The following is an 18757-nucleotide window of genomic DNA, read 5'->3' on the forward strand; positions in this document are numbered from 1 at the left end:
TGGTGCTAAAAGGAATGTATATTCTGTTGATTTGGGGTGGAGAGTTCTGTAGATGTCTATTAGGTCTGCTTGGTGCAGAGCTGAGTTCAATTCCTGGATATCCTTGTTAACTTTCTGTCTCGTTGATCTGTCTAATGTTGACAGTGGGGTGTTAAAGTCTCCCATTATTATTGTGTGGGAGTCTAAGTCACTTTGTAGGTCACTAAGGACTAGCTTTATGAATCTGGGTGCTCCTGTATTGGGTGCATATATATTTAGGACAGGTAGCTCATCTTGTTGAATTGATCCCTTTATCATTATGTAATGGCCTTCTTTGTCTCTTTTGATCTTTGTTGGTTTAAAGTCTGTTTTATCAGAGACTAGGATTGCAACCCCTGCCTTTTTTTGTTTTCTATTTGCTTGGTAGATCTTCCTCCATCCCTTTATTTTGAGCCTATGTGTGTCTCTGCATGTGAGATGGGTTTCCTGAATACAGCACACTGATGGGTCTTGACTCTTTATCCAATTTGCCAGTCTGTGCCTTTTAATTGGAGTGTTTAGCCCATTTACATTTAAGGTTAGTATTGTTATGTGTGAATTTGATCCTGTCATTATGATGTTAGCTGGTTATTTTGCTCGTCAGTTGATGCAGTTTCTTCCTAGCCTTGATGGTCTTTATAATTTGGCATGTTTTTGCAGTGGCTGGTACCGGTTGTTCCTTTCCATGTTTAGTGCTTCCTTCAGGAGCTCTTTTAGGGCAGGCCTGGTGGTGACAAAATCTCTCAGCATTTGCTTGTCTGTAAAGTATTTTATTTCTTCTTCACTTATGAAGCTTAGTTTGGCTGGATATGAAATTCTGGGTTGAAAATTCTTTTCTTTAAGAATGTTGAATGTTGGCCCCCACTCTCTTCTGGCTTGTAGAGTTTCTGCCGAGAGATCAGCTGTTAGTCTGATGGGCTTCCCTTTGTGAGTAACACGACCTTTCTCTCTGGCTGCTCTTAACATTTTTTCCTTCATTTCAACTTTGGTGAATCTGACAATTATGTGTCTTGGGGTTGCTCCTCTCGAGGACTATCTTTGTGGTCTTCTGTGTATTTCCTGAATTTGAATGTTGGCTGCCTTGCTAGATTGGGGAAGTTCTCCTGGATAATATCCTGCAGAGTGTTTTCCAACTTGGTTCCATTCTCTCCGTCACTTTCAGGTACACCAATCAGATATAGATTTGGTCTTTTCACATAGTCCCATATTTCTTGGAGGCTTTGTTCGTTTCTTTTTTCTCTAAACTTCTCTTCACGCTTCATTTCATTCATTTCGTCTTCCATCGCTGATACACTTTCTTGCAGTTGATCGCATCGGTTATTGAGGCTTGTGCATTCGTCATGTAGTTCTCGTGCCATGGTTTTCAGCTCCATCAGGTCCTTTAAGAACTTCTCTGCATTGGTTATTCTAGTTATCCATTCGTCTAATTTTTTTTCAAAGTTTTTAACTTCTTTGCCATTGGTTCGAACTTCCTCCTTTAGCTCAGAGTAGTTTGATATACTGAAGCCTTCCTCTCTCAACTCGTCAAAGTCATTCTCCGTCCAGCTTTGTTCCATTGCTGGTGAGGAGCTATGTTCCTTTGGAGGAGGAGAGGCACTCTGATTTTTAGAGTTTCTGGTTTTTCTGCTGTGTTTTTTCTCCATCTTTGTGGTTCTTTCTATCTTTGGTCTTTGATGATGGTGATGTACAGATGGGTTTTTGGTGTGGATGTCCTTTCTGTTTGTTAGTTTTCCTTCTAATGGTCAGGACCCTCAGCTGCAGGTCTGTTGGAGTTTACTGGAGGTCCGCTCCAGACCCTGTTTGCCTGGGTATCAGCAGCAGTGGCTGCAGAAAAGCAGATATTGGTGAACTACAAATGCTGCTGCCTGATCGTTCCTCTGGAAGTTTTGTCTCAGAGGAGTACCCGGTCGTGTGAGGTGTCAGTCCGACCCTACTGGGGGGTGCCTCCCAGTTAGGCTACTTGGGGGTCAGGGACCCACTTGATGAGGCAGTCTAAAGCTGTGTGCTGGGAGAACCACTACTCTCTTCAAAGCTGTCGGACAGGGACATTTAAGTCTGCTGAGGTTATAGCTGTCATTTGTTTGTCTGTGCCCTGCCCCCAGAGGTGGAGCCTACAGAGGCAGGCAGGCCTCCTTGAGCTGTGGTGGGCTCCACCCAGTTCGAGCTTCCTGGCAGCTTTGTTTACGTACTCAAGCCTGAGCAATGGCGGGCACCCCTTCCCCAGCCTCGCTGCTGCCTTGCAGTTTGATCTCAGACGGCTGTGCTAGCAATGAGTGAGGTTCTGTGGGTGTAGGACCCTCCGAGCCAGGTGTGGGATATAATCTCCTGGTGTGCCGTTTGATAAGCCCATTGGAAAAGCTCAGTATTTGGGTGGGAGTGACCCGATTTTCCAGGTGCCATCTGTGACCCCTTTCTTTGACTAGGAAAGGAAATTCCCTGACCCCTTGTGCTTCCCGGGTGAGGCGATGCCTCGCCCTGCTTCAGCTCACACACGGTGCGCTGTACCCACTGTCCTGCACCCACTGTCTGGCACTCCCCATTGAGATGAACCCAGTACCTCAGTTGGAAATGCAGAAATCACCCTTATCCTGCGTCGCTCACGCTGGGAGCTGTAGATTGGAGCTCTTCCTATTCAGCCATCTTGGCTCCAGCTGTATCTCTTTTTAAAAGAATTCTCATCTGCTGTCTGCCTGTAATTCTTTGGTATTTTTATAACATTCTGTGTGGCATACTTCTTTCAATCACAGTAGTCCATCCTTATCTGCAGCTTTGCTTTCCACAGTTTCAGTTACCCACAGTCAGCTGTGATCCAAAAATATTAAATGAGTAGACAGCAGGACAAGATATTTTGAGAGAAAGAAACATTTCATATACATAACTTTTATTACCGCATGTTGTTATAATTATTCTATTCTATTACTTATTGTTGTTAATCTCTTACTGTGCCTAATTTGTAAATAAAGTTTTATCATAGATATTTATGTATGGGGAAAATATAGTCTGTATCGGATTTAGCACTATCTAAGGTTTCAGACATCTACTGGGAGTCTTGTAACATCCCCCTACAGGTAAGGGAGAACTACTGTATTTTAATTAAAATCTTAGGGAAACATATAAAGTAAAATATGTTCTTTTAATTAATGAAAGATAATTAGTTTACTACTTTTTTTTTTTTTCTGTAAATGTCAGGCATGACTAACTTATGGCGGGCACTGGGAATGGAAATTTGTTCAACCTGCACTGTGTTTCAGTGGTCTCCAAACTTTTGGACCACTTAATATGGACTCTTAATATTAAAAAATTAAAAGGACAGGCCCAACCTAAGGTTGACAGGTTTTAATATGTACTGGGCAAAATAAACTCTACTATCTTACTATCAACCTAATGTCAAAACAGAAAGAATATTTTTACCTTACACCAAGAGAGATCTATAATTAGAATAAAGTTCAAATGCCAACTTTTTCTAGGACTTTTTTTTTTTGTTTTCTGTGTAAATTTGATGACATTTAAGAGTGCTAGCTGTAGTGAAAGCTACATAATACTGTTTCAGTATATCTTGAGCACACCTAAAAGCCATAGAACAATGGCTTCCATGCCTTCAGTTGCTTCTCCTGCCTTCTCCCTGAATAATCTGGGGGAAAATTCACACTTGTTGCCTGGTTAGTGAGAGTAGGAAGGGAGTTTTAGAGCAGTCTCTCTCAGTGGCTGCTGTAGAGGCAGAAAAATGTGATACCTTTCCTCATCCATCGTAAGGGTCATAGCCAACACTCCTATAGCAAAAGACAGGTTAACAAGAGAAAAACACAACAAATTTATTTAATCCAAGTTTTATGTGACATGGAGCCTTCAGAAGTGAAGACTCAAATATGCAGGTAAAACTGTCTGTTTTTATACTTATGTTTGAGAAAGAATGGAAGAATGGACAGCCATGTAGAAACGTGATTGGACAAACAGGTGCGATGTAGTGGTAATAAACTGAGGAAACCTGCAAGGCCTGTCTGTTCAGGTCTTTCTTGGTCTTTCTGTATAGCTTTCCTTCTTCCTGGGCATGGGGCAGGACCTTTATCGAAGGAGGGTCTTACGACATAGAAAGGGTGAGGAAGGTTGGAATAACATTTCTAGGTTTTATGGCTTACTTTGAAGAAGAAGGGAGCAAGAAGCAGGAAGGCAGGAAAAGGTCAGAGACCTTGGTTCTGAGGCTGCTTCTGAGGCCTCCTAATCTCTCTTAGTTTAAAGTACTCAGCATGCTAAAGCACCATACTTTGGAGTATCATGTTCTGAGCCCTAACACCGCTTATACCTAGGACTTGGCTTAAGGCTTTGCTCATTGGCGTATAGTAGTAGAACTTACCTGAGAAGAATGCTACGGCCTGGTGGAGATGTTATCACTGACACATGCCAGTGTGTAGACCAGCTTTTAGGGACCACTGATTGGTATTTTCTCTATAGAGATAAAAGGGTAATAAACTGCCCTGGTGATTGGAATGGGTGCTACTAACAATAGACCTATCGTATTTCAGCATGGGCTTGTCTGAAGGGAGTTTTTTAACAGAGAGAGTACAATAAGCAAACTCCAGTTTTTCCTAGGCAGACTTTCACATTTGGCCTTATTTTTTATATATGTACTTAAATGAACACAAAAATCCATATCAAAACCCAACTTTGGTTTTTGTGAACCTAGCTTGATTTGGAGCTCAAATTCTATCAGCAGGATCTGTTTCTTCTGGATTGAGGCTCTATGTGGTAGACCACAGCAATTTCAAACTCATCCGGTTCCTGTAAGTTAGTACAGGTGATCAAGGAGCTAAAATACATGCATTGGGTTATACTAGATTCCCCCTGAAACCCAGCTATAAGGGCAGATTAACCTCAATAATTGGGCTAAGAGTTGGGGATGTTATAGTTCTACAAAGGGAAAGACAGCTTAGATATTTGGCATTAAAAACATTAGATGACTACCTACAGTGAGTATGTGTTGACTGAATTTCTCCACTTGAAATATATCTACAGTGAACAAATATAACAAAACTTGAGGGAAGGCCTTGTCTCAAAGAAGACTAAAGAAAGGTCATATCTCATACTGCAAACTCGATGACATAATGTTTTGAACCATACAGTAAGAAGGCACTAGGCACTGAGCCAGTTTGCCTAAGCAAGAAGAAATTCTGAAGGATCTCTTTCACCTGCAAGTTGGAGAAATGAGAATTGGGGATGAGAGAACAAATGGGTAGATCCCCACTTAGGGTCCATTTTTCCTCAAGGAACAGCCATTCTTCACTTCTAACTGGTGGGTGGAATGGGGTCAAGATCTGAGAATGAGATTCCATAGCAGGAAATTCACGAGTATAACATAGGAATGACCAGGCGCAGTGGCTCACAGCTGTAATCCCAGCACTTTGGGAGGCCAAGGCGGGCGGATCACGAGGTCAGGAGTTTGAGACCAGCCTGACCAACATGGTGAAACCCCGTCTCTATTAAAAATAGAAAAATTAGTTGGGTGTGGTGGCGGGCACCTGTAATCCCAGCTACTCAGGAGTCTGAGGCAGGAGAATCGCTTGAACCCAGGAGGTGGAGGTTGCAGTGAGCCAAGATTGCACCACTGCACTCCAGCCTGGATGGCAAAGCGAGACTCCATCTCAAAACAAAACGTAGGAACCAGCTTTGCTACTGGAATCCAAAGTCAAATGTATAAAGAAAAATACATTATTATAAACAGAGGGCCTTGGGCCATAGAACATTAGACTGATTTGTTTTCTCAACAGGGAAGTTGATTCATTCCAAGATTGGGGATTATTCTGACAAGCCTGGTGAGCTGGCCATCTTAAAATAATGGTTAATACTTTTTTTTTTTTAGCGCTTCCTACATGCCCAGCACCGTTCTAAGTCCTTTACCTCCATCTATTCATTTACATTCTCACAACAACCTGTGAGGTAGATACTATTGACATTTTTGTTCTCCAGATAAGGAATACAACGTACAGAGTTTAAATGACTTCAAGTCACTGCTGGTGAGTGTTAGAGTTGACATTCAAACCCAGATGACAAGCTGGCAACTGAATCCATGAGTTTCACCTAGATCTAGATGATGCCTTATTGCCTTTCTATACTATATTACAGGGAAAGTATGCAGAAACAAAGTTCTTAAAGATTCTAAACAAATTTGAACTTGTATAATATAATTCGAGTTTTGTTGTTTCTGTAGAAGTATAATGATTAAGAAAAAAACCTAAATTGTCTTGAAAGCAGAGGAGGACTATGCTTTGTCTGGATCCTTAGGAAATAGCCTCACTAAAGTGGCAAAAGGGCTGCAGCTCTCAGGGAAACAGTGAGCAGAGTATGAGGTGTTTAGAACCCCAGTGGCTCATTGAGAACAGTCACTAGGGATGTAGACTGCAGTCATCAACCCAGGTCTTTTTGGAATGGTGTGTGAGAGGGCTATTAACTTGTGCAGAAGTTTTTAATCTGTTCAAGCAAATATAAAAGCCTTAGGCTGAGCACGGTGACTTAATGTCTGTAATCCTAGCACTTTGGAAGACTGAGGAGGCCAGGAGTTCAAGACTGGCCTGGGCAACAAAGCCAGACCCCATCTCTAAAAAGAATTTAGTTAGCCAGGCATGGTGGTACGTGCTTATAGTCCCAACTACTTGCAAGACAGAGGTGGAAGGATCGCTTGAGCTCAGCAGTGAGCTCCAGCCTAGGTGACAGAGAAAGACTATCTCATTAAAGCAAAACAAAAACAAAACTTAAGTTTTGAAGTCTACTATATACCCACCTAGGGATATTTTGGAGCTGATACTAATATATTAACTTACATTTTAAAGTTGATGCATTATGAAAATTACACTTGAGCTGATTAATAATACATATAAGATGCAAACAGCTATCTTAGTATACTTGCTTTTTTATGCATTATGTTTAAGATGATGTGTCATAAAAATGTGATAATTTTAAACATTTAAAATCTTCCTAATGTGGAAATAAAGCACAAGATACACAGGTAAGATATTTTCTTAAGTGGGAAAATATAGGCACAAATATAAGTAACACTGATTGAAATGGAATCCAAATGGGGTCACTCATCTATTCCACATTTTGTAATAAAATAGTACAGGTCTCTAAAATTAAACTCGATAACAAATTAAAAAAGTGAATCAGCACAAAATCTACTACAGTGTTCTACTAATAGATGTAAAGTTTCAATTTCCAAGCTAATGAGAATTAGAAAGGGTTGGTTGTTTTTTCAATTCAGAAAATCCTGTACAGACATAATTAGTTAATGTTTGAATTTGTGTACCATGGTGGCATTTAGCTCTCTCACCTAGCAGTGTCTGGGACATAGAAGAAGCTTAATAAATACTAATGTTGAACACATTATCAAGACTCAACAGAAAATTATTTGATGGGGAATCAAAATTGCACTTTGAAAAAGAGGTGGCTTGTTCAAAAATATCTGCAGGCATGTTGCTAAGGTGTTTGAACATTTTTGGAAGTTAAAGATGGCTTTGCTATTTTTTGAGACAGGGTCTCACTTTGTTGCCCAGGCTGGAGTCCTGAGTAGTTAGGACTACAGGCATGCACCACCACACCTGGCTAATTTTTGTATTTTTTGTAGAGATGGGGTTTTGCCATGTTGCCCAGTCTGGTCTCAAACTCTTGGGCCCAAAGGATCCACCCACTTTGGCCTCCAAAAGTGCTGGGATTTCAGGCATGAGCCACCACACCTGATGAGCAATTCTTGACTCAGTAACAAGCTGACAGAGAACCAATTCCTTTCTGAATAAAGATAAGAGTTTCATCTAAATAGAAAAAGAGTCTATCAGTTAACAGGAGGATCTATATGCTATATAAAATCAGCCCTTTCTTGGTATTGTTAATATATTGTGGTGTGAAATATGAAAAGTGTATGATATGGTGTGAAGAACCATAGACACACATTTTCCTTTTTCCTTAGCAACTAGGCAAGCTGGAAGTAGCACCTGAGGATAAGGTCTAGCAAATGGAAAAACTTCAAGGGAGAAGTTATTTTACTCAACTTAATGTTTATGAGAATTTTGGAAAGAGGCAATGTTTGAGATTCAAATAAATGTTATCTATATAATGGCAAATCTTGAATATTTTAACTTGTTTTGCAAAAAACTCTATATTCCAGCACCAACATGGTATTGTGGGGAAAAAAAGTTGAGAATTAAGATGGAGGCCAGTCTTTGCTCTACTATTGAAACTGATATATGACCTTGCACAAATTAGTTACCCTTTTTGAGGGTCACTTATCTGGCCATACTCTTCTATGTGTGGTTTCTCAGACTTGGGGGAAATGAAGATGATTTTCTTTTATTCCCAATTAACTAAAAGTAATTATCATGAATATTTGTTGAATTTTATGTTTTTCTGTACCTATATAAATTTTCTTCTTTAACCTATTAATGTGATTTACATTAACAGGCTTTTGAAAAAAAATATTGAATTAACTTTGCCTTCTTGGAATAAATCCAGTTTAGTCATGTGTGGTCTTTTTTTTTTTTTTTAACACAGTGTTGGCATCAGTTTATGAATATTTTGTTTGGAATTTTTACCTCTATAGTCATGAGTAAGATTGGGTTATAATTTTCCCATGTATATTTTTCTATTTCCTGAAAAAGTTTGAATAAGATTATTGTTTTTGAACTCACTTATAAAACTATCTGGTCTTCTGGGGATTTTTTTGTAGGAAGAGTTTTTAAAGGTACTCATTATATTTCTTTAACAGTTATTAAATCGTTCAGTTATTGTATTTCTTCTAAGTTTTGATCATTCATATTTTTTGAGAAATTTGTCTCTTTTTCTTGCTTTCAAATTAATTGGTGTAAAGAATTCATAGTATATAATTTTATCTTTTAGATATCTGCTACATCTATAGCATCTACTTAATTTTTTTTTTTTTTTTTAAGAGGCAGGGTCTCCCTGTGTTGTCCAGGCTGGTCTCGAACTCCTGGGCTCAAGTGATCTGCCAGCCTTGGCCTCCCAAAGTGCTGGAATTACAGGCATGAGCCACTGCACTCAGCCTACTTTTTTCTTATAATGTTTATTCATACCTTTTTCCATTCTCACCAAGATTTGTTCATTTTATTAATCGTTTCAAAGAACCAATGGATAGCCTTGTTCATATTCTTCTATTTTGTTTCATCTTTCATTTCTTTCTTTTTTTTTGGAGACAGAGTCTTGCTCTGTTGCCCTGGCTGGAGTGCAGTGGCACGATCGCAGCTCACTGCAAACTCCGCCTCCCAGGCTCAAGTGATTCTCCTGCCTCAGCCTCCTGAGTAGCTGGGATTATAGGCACGTGCCACCCAACTAATTTTAGTATTTTTAGTAGAGACAGGTTTCACTGTGTTGGTCAGGCTGGTCTCGAACTCCTGACCTCGTGATCCACTTGCCTCTGTCTCCCAAAGTGCTGGGATTACAGGCCTGAGCCACCGCTCTCGGCCCATTTCTTTCTTTCTTTTTTTTTTTTTTTTTAATGTTCTTTACTTTGGGTTGATTTTGCTGTTATTTTGATAAAGTTGTAATTAGGATGCTTAGTTTATTAATTTTAGCATTTCTTCTTTCCTTGTAGGAATTTTTTATAGCTGCTTTCCTGAAACTACAGGTTTTGATAAATAGTATCTTTTTCATTTTTTATTTCTAACATTTTCTAATTTCTATTAAGATTTCTTCTTGAACCATGGATTATTTAGAAGTACGTGTGTATGTGCATATATGGGTGTGGGCACACACACGCGTTCTCCAAATGCACAAGGTTTTTTTCAATTACTGTTTTCTTAATGATTTCTACATTATATTATGGTCAGATAATTTCCAAATACTTTGTGGACTGGTGCCTGGTCAGTTGTTACAAACGTGTACTTTCCAGTGCTTATGTGCAGTGCCTTTTTCTCATCTGCCTGTAGCACTCACCCAACCCATCTCACTTGCTTAACTCCCATGCAGCTCGGACTTTCCCTGATCTCCTCGATCCTGATTGAAAGCTCTCACTCCTAAATGTCCTCATTACCTCTTGGCATGCTCCTATTACAGCATTTATCATGGTGTCTTATATTTATTTACTGCTCTGCCTTCCTTACAAGAATAGAGACAGAGGGCTGTTCTGAGAAAAAGGACTCATTGTCCTTAGACCTAGTATTTAAGTGGCAGATCTTTTGTTTCTCAACCTCTCCACATGGTAACTTCTATTCATCCTTCAAAATCCAGTTCAAAGATGAATTTTTTTTTTTTTTTTTTGAGATGGGATCTTGCTCTGTCACCCAGGCTGGAGTGCAGTGGTGCAATCCCAGCTCACTGCAACCTCCGCCTCCTGGGTTCAAGCCATTCTTGTGCTTCAGTCTCCTGAGTAGCTGGGACTACAGGCATGCACCACCACACCCAGCTAGTTTTGTATTTTTAGTAAGGACAGGTTTTTGCCACTTTGCCCAGGCTGGTCTTGAACTCCTAACCTCAAGTGATCCACCCACCTTGCCCTTCCAAAGTGGTGAGATTACAGGTGTGAGCCACCATGCCCAGCCAAGACTACTTCTGGTGTGAGGGGTGTGCTGGTCCAGACACCACACTAGAGGAATCACTGAAGAAAGCAATTCCCATTTGCCCCATGTGAGGAAAACTCAATTTCCCCATATAAGTGGTATGCTTCTAGGTGCTCCTTGGTATGATTCCCTTTGTTGAGCCAGAGCCCTCTGTTAGTCCTGAGCTTTAAAACCAAAGTTTGTCTCCAACCAGTTCAGTTTGCTTCCCCTCCTAGGTCGCCTTCTCCAATGCCATAGTTCCTTTGAGAAAGAGTTTTCACCCTAATTATCTGTAGGTCCATTTACTCCAACCTCAGAGCAAAGCTACTTTCCTCCTATTCCTCTGACCCCCTGACCCAGTTAGTATCCCCAGGGCTCTGCCCCTTCAGCAGGATTTCCCTGATCTCAAGCACCCATACTTCCCCTTAGTTTCCTGGAACTGACCTCCTATCTGCATAAACACAACGTGGATTCTCTAGCTCACTGGTTTTCTCAATCCTGTCTCCATTGCTGCTCAGCAGAAAGTCCAGGGATCCAGATCCTCCATGTTGGATCACAGCATTCTGGGACCTTTGACATTCCCTTCATCCATCATCTTCAGCTCTATCCAGGTAGCTGCATTCTCTCTGCAAAAGGTTTCTGCTCTTCTCTGCTGTGTCCCCACTCTTTGATCCGAGTCTGAGTCCCACCTTCTCATGCCCAGTCTGAGTCTCACCTTTTCATGCCCCGCAACCCCAAGCTCATCTTCCTATATGAGATTGCAGAGGAAACTAGGGTGTACTGCCATTTGATTTAACCCACTTCTCTTTCTCCCAGCCAGGCTGATTACCCCTCAAGGCCATCAAGGCTTTGGGAGGGGAGGGGTTTTATCTTGGGGGAGAACAAAATTAAACTGCGCTCAAATTACTGATCAGTTAAAGTTTTATAATACTATACAATAACATTTACCCCAAACAGAATATTACATTTTTGATGAATCATAAGGCACTTTAATTAAAATGCCGTCTGTCATTAGGTCTATTAATTATTATGGGTAAGTGAAAATGCAAAAAAATGAAATTAGTAAATCTCTCTGGTTGATAGCATGATGGATATGTCAGCTTTTCCTCTACTAGAAAGGAGATAAAGTAACATCAGTGTGCTCAATATCAGCCTCTATGGCCTATATTTCCGGTTGGTAATGGCACTAAAAACTTCCTGACATACAAAACTTAGTGGAGTATAATTATGAAAGTCCATTTAATAGTTTTAAAGCACTAACATTATTCTATATAGGAGAATTCAGCCCATAATTAATGTTCATCACAATATGCACTAAATCTTTCTGGAGTATCATCCCCATCTATCTAATCAGAAAGTTCTTGCCCTACTAAAAAGATACTCAACAAATCCGCTGTATACAATTATATTTGTATTTCATCTAGTTTATAGTATTTCTTTTAAGCTTAAAAGTTATACGTCAGATGCAAAAAGAATTTGCAGCAGCATTCCAAAACAGCGGAACCATTTATGTTTTCATAAAACACAACTGATTTATGAAGAAAAAAAGATCTCTTTCTTTGAAAATTACTTTCAAACAGTTTTAGGGTCCAACTACCATTATCATGATTTTCTCCACAGAAAATGGTCTGATGTAGGCTGCAGTCAATTGCTACATAATTTTTTATCCATCAAGGCTTAATGGAAAGAAGTAAGATGAAAAGGAAATATAAATTTAAAATCTCTGTTCATGATCTAATGGCCTATTACTCAGCCAACTTTCTACTTGCAGAAAGCCTTCATTAAGACACCATTAAGGATGGCATTAAAACTTCTGAGCTGTTCTGGGCTGTAAGTTACATCTCACATAACAAATTTTACTTGCGTTCCTTCAGCTCTAATATCTGTATGTAAATATATATTGTGTTACTTATATCCCGCTATAGGAGTGTAATGGTACAGACTTGCAAAATATAGTCCTCAGTTTGAAAACTTTCTTCTTGAAAGTATAAAATTTGATGAATTTTTTTAAAAAAGAGGTTGGGGCAGGAGAGTAATGGGATGGATTTTAATTACTCCTTTAATGCCTGTATTGAAGTTCTAAAAGACAGCCTATTTGGCACAAGAGTAAAAACATACCCAGCACTTTCATCAAGACCATGACCTTCCAGTCAATGGAGTGTGTGATCTCCAGGCCAACTTAGGTCATTTTCTGAAAGAAGCTGCTGTAACATTTCTCTCCACTCTAAACTGTTCCCCTTGGAAGTGGTTTCAGGGCCTAGCCTCTCTCATTCCCAACATTTACCCATTATGGGTCATTTGAGGAAGTACCATAAATTTTCTTCACCCTAAATATTCCATTTTGATAGTGAAGATTGGTTTCCTGAACTTTCGATTCAAACTAGAAATCCACTATTATTTATTTATTTTTTTTTTATTTTTTGAGACAGAGTCTTGCTCTGTCGCCCAGGCTGGAGTACACTGGCGTGATCTCTGCTCATTGCAAACTCCGCCTCCTGGGTTCGCGCCATTCTCCTGCCTCAGCCTCCTGAGTAGCTGGGACCACAGGCGCCCGCCACCACACCTGGCTAATTTTCACCACGCCTGGCTAATTTTTTGTGTTTTTAGTGGAGATGGGGTTTCACCGTGTTCGCCAGGATGGTCTCGATCTCCTGACCTCGTGATCCGCCCGCCTCGTCCTCCCAAAGTGCTAGGATTACAGGTGTGAGCCACTGCACCTGGCCGAAATCCACTATCATTTAAAGTCCTTTCATTAGGAAGCTGCTTAGGGTATTCCGTCCATAATGATTTAGTTGGGAAGGACAGAATTCCTCATTTCTGAATTGGTAAATGAGGTTTCCAAATGGGCAAGAAGGCATGAAATTTGGGGCACTATCTCCCTCCTAGCCCTTTCCTGTCCACTTTGCTCTTGGTCTCATATCTGCAGCCATCTCTGGCTCACACTTGACCTCACTCTAAGAGCAGCTCTGATGTTGGGAAGGGGGTATATATGAAGCAACTGCCTCAGAAGATCATTGGCTCAGGATGAAACCACATTCTGCCCTGAGGCCCTCAGCCTAGGAGCTGGACCTTTGTCTACCACCCTTTCTTCGCATCTTTTTTTTTTTTATTATTATTATACAAGTTTTAGGATACATGTGCACAACGTGCAGGTTTGTTAGATATGTATACATGTGCCATATTGGGGTGCTGCACCCATTAACTCGTCATTCAGCATTAGGTATATCTCCTAATGCTATCCCTCCCCCCTCCCCCCACCCCACAACAGTCCCTGGAGTGTGATGTTCCCCTTCCTGTGTCCATGTGTTCTCATTGTTCAATTCCCACCTATGAGTGAGAACATGTGGTGTTTGGTTTTTTGTCCTTGCGATAGTTTGCTGAGAATGATGGTTTCCAGCTTCATCCATGTCCCTACAAAGGACATGAACTCATCCTTTTTTATGGCTGCATAGTATTCCATGGTGTATATGTGCCACTTTTTTTTTTTTTTTTGGTCTCTGAGGTATATGATTTGTTTTTATTTCTGTTTATGTAATGCATTTTATATATTATTATCAAATATAAACATATTAAATATTATGTAATATTTATGTTACATATGTATTTATATTACCAAGTCAGCGTTGGATGGGCTTCAGTGTTTTTGGTTACCTCAAGGTAACCTGAAGTCTCTCTTCTTTGTCTTTATTAATGTCTTTGCAAGCATTTCTTTTTTATTATTATTATTATTATTATACTTTAAGTTTTAGGATACATGTGCACAATGTGCAGGTTTGTTACATATGTATACATGTGCCATGTTGGTGTGCTGCACCCATTAACTCGTCATTTAGCATTAGGTATATCTCCTAATGCTATCCCTCCCCGCCTCCCCCAACCCCACAACAGTCCCCAGAGTGTGATGTTCCCCTTCCTGTGTCCATGTGTTCTCATTGTTCAGTTCCCACCTATGAGTGAGAACATGCGGTGTTTGGTTTTTTGTCCTTGCGATAGTTTGCTGAGAATGATGGTTACCAGCTTCATCCATGTCCCTACAAAGGACACAAACTCATTTTTTATGGCTGCATAGTATTCCATGGTGTATATGTGCCACATTTTCTTAATCCAGTCTATCGTTGTTGGACATTTGGGTTGGTTCCAAGTCTTTGCTATTGTGAATAGTGCCACAATAAACACACGTGTGCATGTGTCTTTATAGCAGCATGATTTATAATCCTTTGGGTATATACGCAGTAATGGGATGGCTGGGTCAAATGCTATTTCTAGTTCTAGATCCCTGAGGAATCGCCACACTGACTTCCACAATGGTTGAACTAGTTTACAGTCCCACCAACAGTGTAAAAGTGTTCCTATTTCTCCATATCCTCTCCAGCACCTGTTGTTTCCTGACTTTTTAATGATCCCCATTCTAACTGATGTGAGATGGTATCTCATTGTGGTTTTGATTTGCATTTCTCTGATGGCCAGTGATGATGAGCATTTTTTCATGTGTTTTTTGGCTGCATAAATGTCTTCTTTAGATAGGTGTCTTTTCATATCCTTTGCCCACTTTTTGATAGGGTTTTTTTTTTCTTGTAAATTTGTTTGAGTTCATTGTAGATTCTGGATATTAGCCCTTTGTCAGATGAATAGGTTGCAAAAATTTTCTCCCATTCTGTAGGCTGCCTGTTCACTCTGATGGTGGTTTCTTTTGCTGTGCAGAAGCTCTTTAGTTTAATTAGATCCCATTTGTCTATTTTGGCTTTTGTTGCCATTGCTTTTGGTGTTTTAGACATGAAATCCTTGCCCATGCCTATGTCCTGAATGGTATTGCCTAGGTTTTCTTCTAGGGTTTTTATGGTTTTAGGTCTAACATGTAAGTTTTTAATCCATCTTGAATTAATTTTTGTATAAGGTGTAAGGAAGGGATCCAGTTTCAGCTTTCTACATATGGCTAGCCAGTTTTCCCAGCACCATTTATTAAATAGGGAATCCTTTTCTCATTGCTTATTTTTGTCAGGTTTGTCAAAGATCAGATAGTTGTAGATAAGTGGGATTATTTCTGAGGGCTCTGTTGTGTTCCATTGGTCTATATCTCTGTTTTGGTACCAGTACCATGTTGTTTTGGTTACTGTAGCCTTGTAGTATAGTTTGAAGTCAGGTAGTGTGATGCCTCCAGCTTTGTTCTTTTGGCTTAGGATTGACTTGGCAATGTGGGCTCTTTTTTGGTTCCATATGAACTTTAAAGTAGTTTTTTCCAATTCTGTGGAGAAAATCATTGGTAGCTTGATGGGGATGGCATTGAATCTATAAATTACCTTGGGCAGTATGGCCATTTTCACGATATTGATTCTTCCTACCCATGAGCATGGAATGTTCTTCCATTTGTTTGTATCCTCTTTTATTTCATTGAGCAGTGGTTTGTAGTTCTTGAAGAGGTCCTTCACGTCCCTTGTTAAGTTGGATTCCTAGGTATTTTATTCTCTTTGAAGCAATTGTGAATGGGAGTTCACCCATGATTTGGCTCTCTGTCTGTTATTGGTGTATAAGAATGCTTGTGATTTTTGCACAGTGATTTTGTATCTTGAGACTTTGCTGAAGTTGCTTATCAGCTTAAGGAGATTTTGGGCTGAGACAATGGGGTTTTCTAGATACACAATCATGTCATCTGCAAACAGGGACAATTTGACTTCCTCCTTTCCTAACTGAATGCCCTTTATTTCCTTCTCATGCCTGATTGCCCTGGCCAGAACTTCCAACACTATGTTGAATAGGAGTGGTGAGAGAGGGCATCCCTGTCTTGTGCCAGTTTTCAAAGGGAATGCTTCTAGTTTTTGTCCATTCAGTATGACATTGGCTCTGGGTTTGTCATAGATATCCTACCGTCCCCTAATTTGGGTTGATCTCATTGGTGTCTTGATTGCCTGTCTCTCTTCTTGGAATTGATCTGTGTTCCTCATCTCCCAGGTTCTGCTTGACCCCCTCATAGGCCTGCTGTGTTGTGTTGCCACCCATATCCAAAGGAAAAAGACATCTAAGTCCTCACTGCTGTTGTCTACCAGATAACTCTGTTACTTCAGGCAAGCAGCTGAACCCACCTTGGACTCCGTCTGTTTCTGTGACACCAGGGGTTATACTGGATCATCTCTAGGGTCTCCTAGAATTTGGAAACTCTAGGAACCAAGGAGCCTCTCTTCCATGTCTGTCTCCACCCATCCATCTTTTATCTGACTGTTTCAAGCTAATAGTCATGAATGCAAAGTGCTGTGACATGCAGGTAGAACTCCATCCATTTCTAAAGAAAAACATGTAAAGATAATAGCACTTTATTCTTATTTGAACCACACTGTATTGTTGGTTACCGAGTGCGAAGGTAGTATGTTCAGAGTCTTGTTTTATGCCTTTGTAGCTGTGTTGCCAGCATTTGAAGGTAACTCCTCCACATAAGCGGCAGGAAAATGGCCTTTTTTCCCATTCAAAGATCCAAACCACCATCCTTCTTCTTTTTTCTCGTGTATAATCACAATGTCACCTGTGAAAATACAGTTAGACAAATGGGTCTCTGCGAGGTGAACACATGCCTCAGCCTGATTGATAAGAGTTTTAAGGAGGTTCTGCTTCAAGGAGTTACTTGGTAGTGTCATTTTCTGCACTTGATTCAGATGAAGCCAAATGTATCGAACACCTGTCTATAAAGCGGGCATAATCCAGAGGATACTAAAAAGAGTAAGATAATGAACAACTGAGATATATCATAAAATAATTGCTTAAAAACAGGATTGGCTGGGCGTGGTGGCTGATGCCTGTTATCCCAGCACTTTGGGAGGCCAAGGCGGGCGGATCACAAGGTCAGGAGTTCGAGACCAGCCTGACCAACATGGTGAAACCCCGTCTCTGCTAAAAATACAAAAATTAGCTGGGTGTGGTGGCGTGCGCCTGTAATACCAGCTACTCAGGAGGCTGAGGCAGGAGAATCCTTGAACCCGGGAGGCAGAGGTTGCAGTGCGCTGAGATCATGCCACTGCACTCTAGCCTGGGCAACAGGGCAAGACTCTGTCTCAGAAAAAAAAAAAAACAGGATCACAGCCAGGCACGGTGGCTGACACCTGTAATCCCAGCACTTTGGGAGGCCGTGGTGGGCAGATTACTTGAGGTCAAAATGTTTGAGAGCAGCCTGGCCAACATGGTGAAACCCCGTCTCTACTAAAAATACAAAAATTAGCCAGGCATGGTGGCACACGCCTGTAGTCCCAGCTATTTGGGAGACTGAGGCAGGAGAATCGCTTGAATCCAGGAGGCGGAGGTTGCAGTGAGCCAAGATCACACCACTGTACTGCCGCCTGGGTGACAGAGCAAGACTCTGCCTCGGAAAAAAAAAAAAAAAAAAAAGATCACATTGGGTCATATATCCTTATGCTGCCTTCTAACTTTCTATGTAGCTGATGGATTGTCACCACACTCTTTCTTGGTGTCCGTACTTTGAGGGTTTCACATGTTAGTGTTTTTGATAGTTTGGCGTGTTGGCTGCTATAAGTATGTCTCACCAACAGTCTTTTCTTTAGATCAAGACAATGCCTCTGCATTATACCTGATTTCACAGGCCAAAAGTTTAACTCACAGCTTTGCACAGAAATGTAACTCCCCATTCAACAACTTAGACAACTTTAATACAACATCAATTTGGAGACAATATTTTTTAAAGCAATGATTCAAATGAAGAGAATTCCATAGAGAATTGGAGGGAGTCAGCTCACCTAGGTTCTAGAATTTGCACTTACACTAAGTTGAGAGAGGAAATCACTTCACATTCCTGCATGTCTAGCTTCTAAAAAATAAAAAGATGGGGTACTCCTCTAATCACTTTCCATCACTGACATTCTATCCTAGTGTGCACTGTGATTAGGAGCATGACTGTGTTTCCAAGTTCAAATCCTGTGTTGCCACAGCCTGTGACATTAGCCAAAGCACCTAACCTTTCGGTGTATCAGTCTCCTCTGCTATGAATTGGGAATACCAATAAAACCCTCCAAGGGTTTCATGAATATTAAATTGGACAATAGGCCTGCAACAATGTCTGACACATAGTAAACAGAATAAGCGTTAGCTATTATCATTATGCGAGCTTTTGTTTTAGATGTGCTTATCTTTCAAGAAGGGTGAACTGATTTGACATGGTAGGAACTCTTAAGTCTGCCACACTAAGACAAGGCTTTATTCATGCTAAGAAT

General features: G+C 40.5%; 2 protein-coding genes across 3 annotated transcripts in view; one reads left to right on the top strand and one right to left on the bottom strand.

The window, feature by feature from the left end:
• The window catches only part of SPC25 (SPC25 component of NDC80 kinetochore complex), a 69324-nt gene that overhangs the window by 22540 nt on the left and 28027 nt on the right, over nucleotides 1–18757 (top strand). The window lies entirely within an intron of this gene.
• NOSTRIN (nitric oxide synthase trafficking) overlaps nucleotides 16251–18757 on the bottom strand; it is a 62659-nt gene continuing 60152 nt past the window's right edge. For both annotated transcript variants that reach the window (XM_032755467.2, XM_032755466.2), the window contains one exon: nucleotides 16251–17061. In XM_032755467.2, coding sequence (XP_032611358.1) covers nucleotides 16925–17061 — 137 coding nt within the window. In that variant the 3' untranslated portion in view covers nucleotides 16251–16924. The remainder of the gene's footprint in view (nucleotides 17062–18757) is intronic.

This window comes from Hylobates moloch, unplaced genomic scaffold (genome assembly GCF_009828535.3).
Source record: "Hylobates moloch isolate HMO894 unplaced genomic scaffold, HMol_V3 SCAFFOLD_1, whole genome shotgun sequence".
NCBI lineage: Eukaryota > Metazoa > Chordata > Mammalia > Primates > Hylobatidae > Hylobates > Hylobates moloch.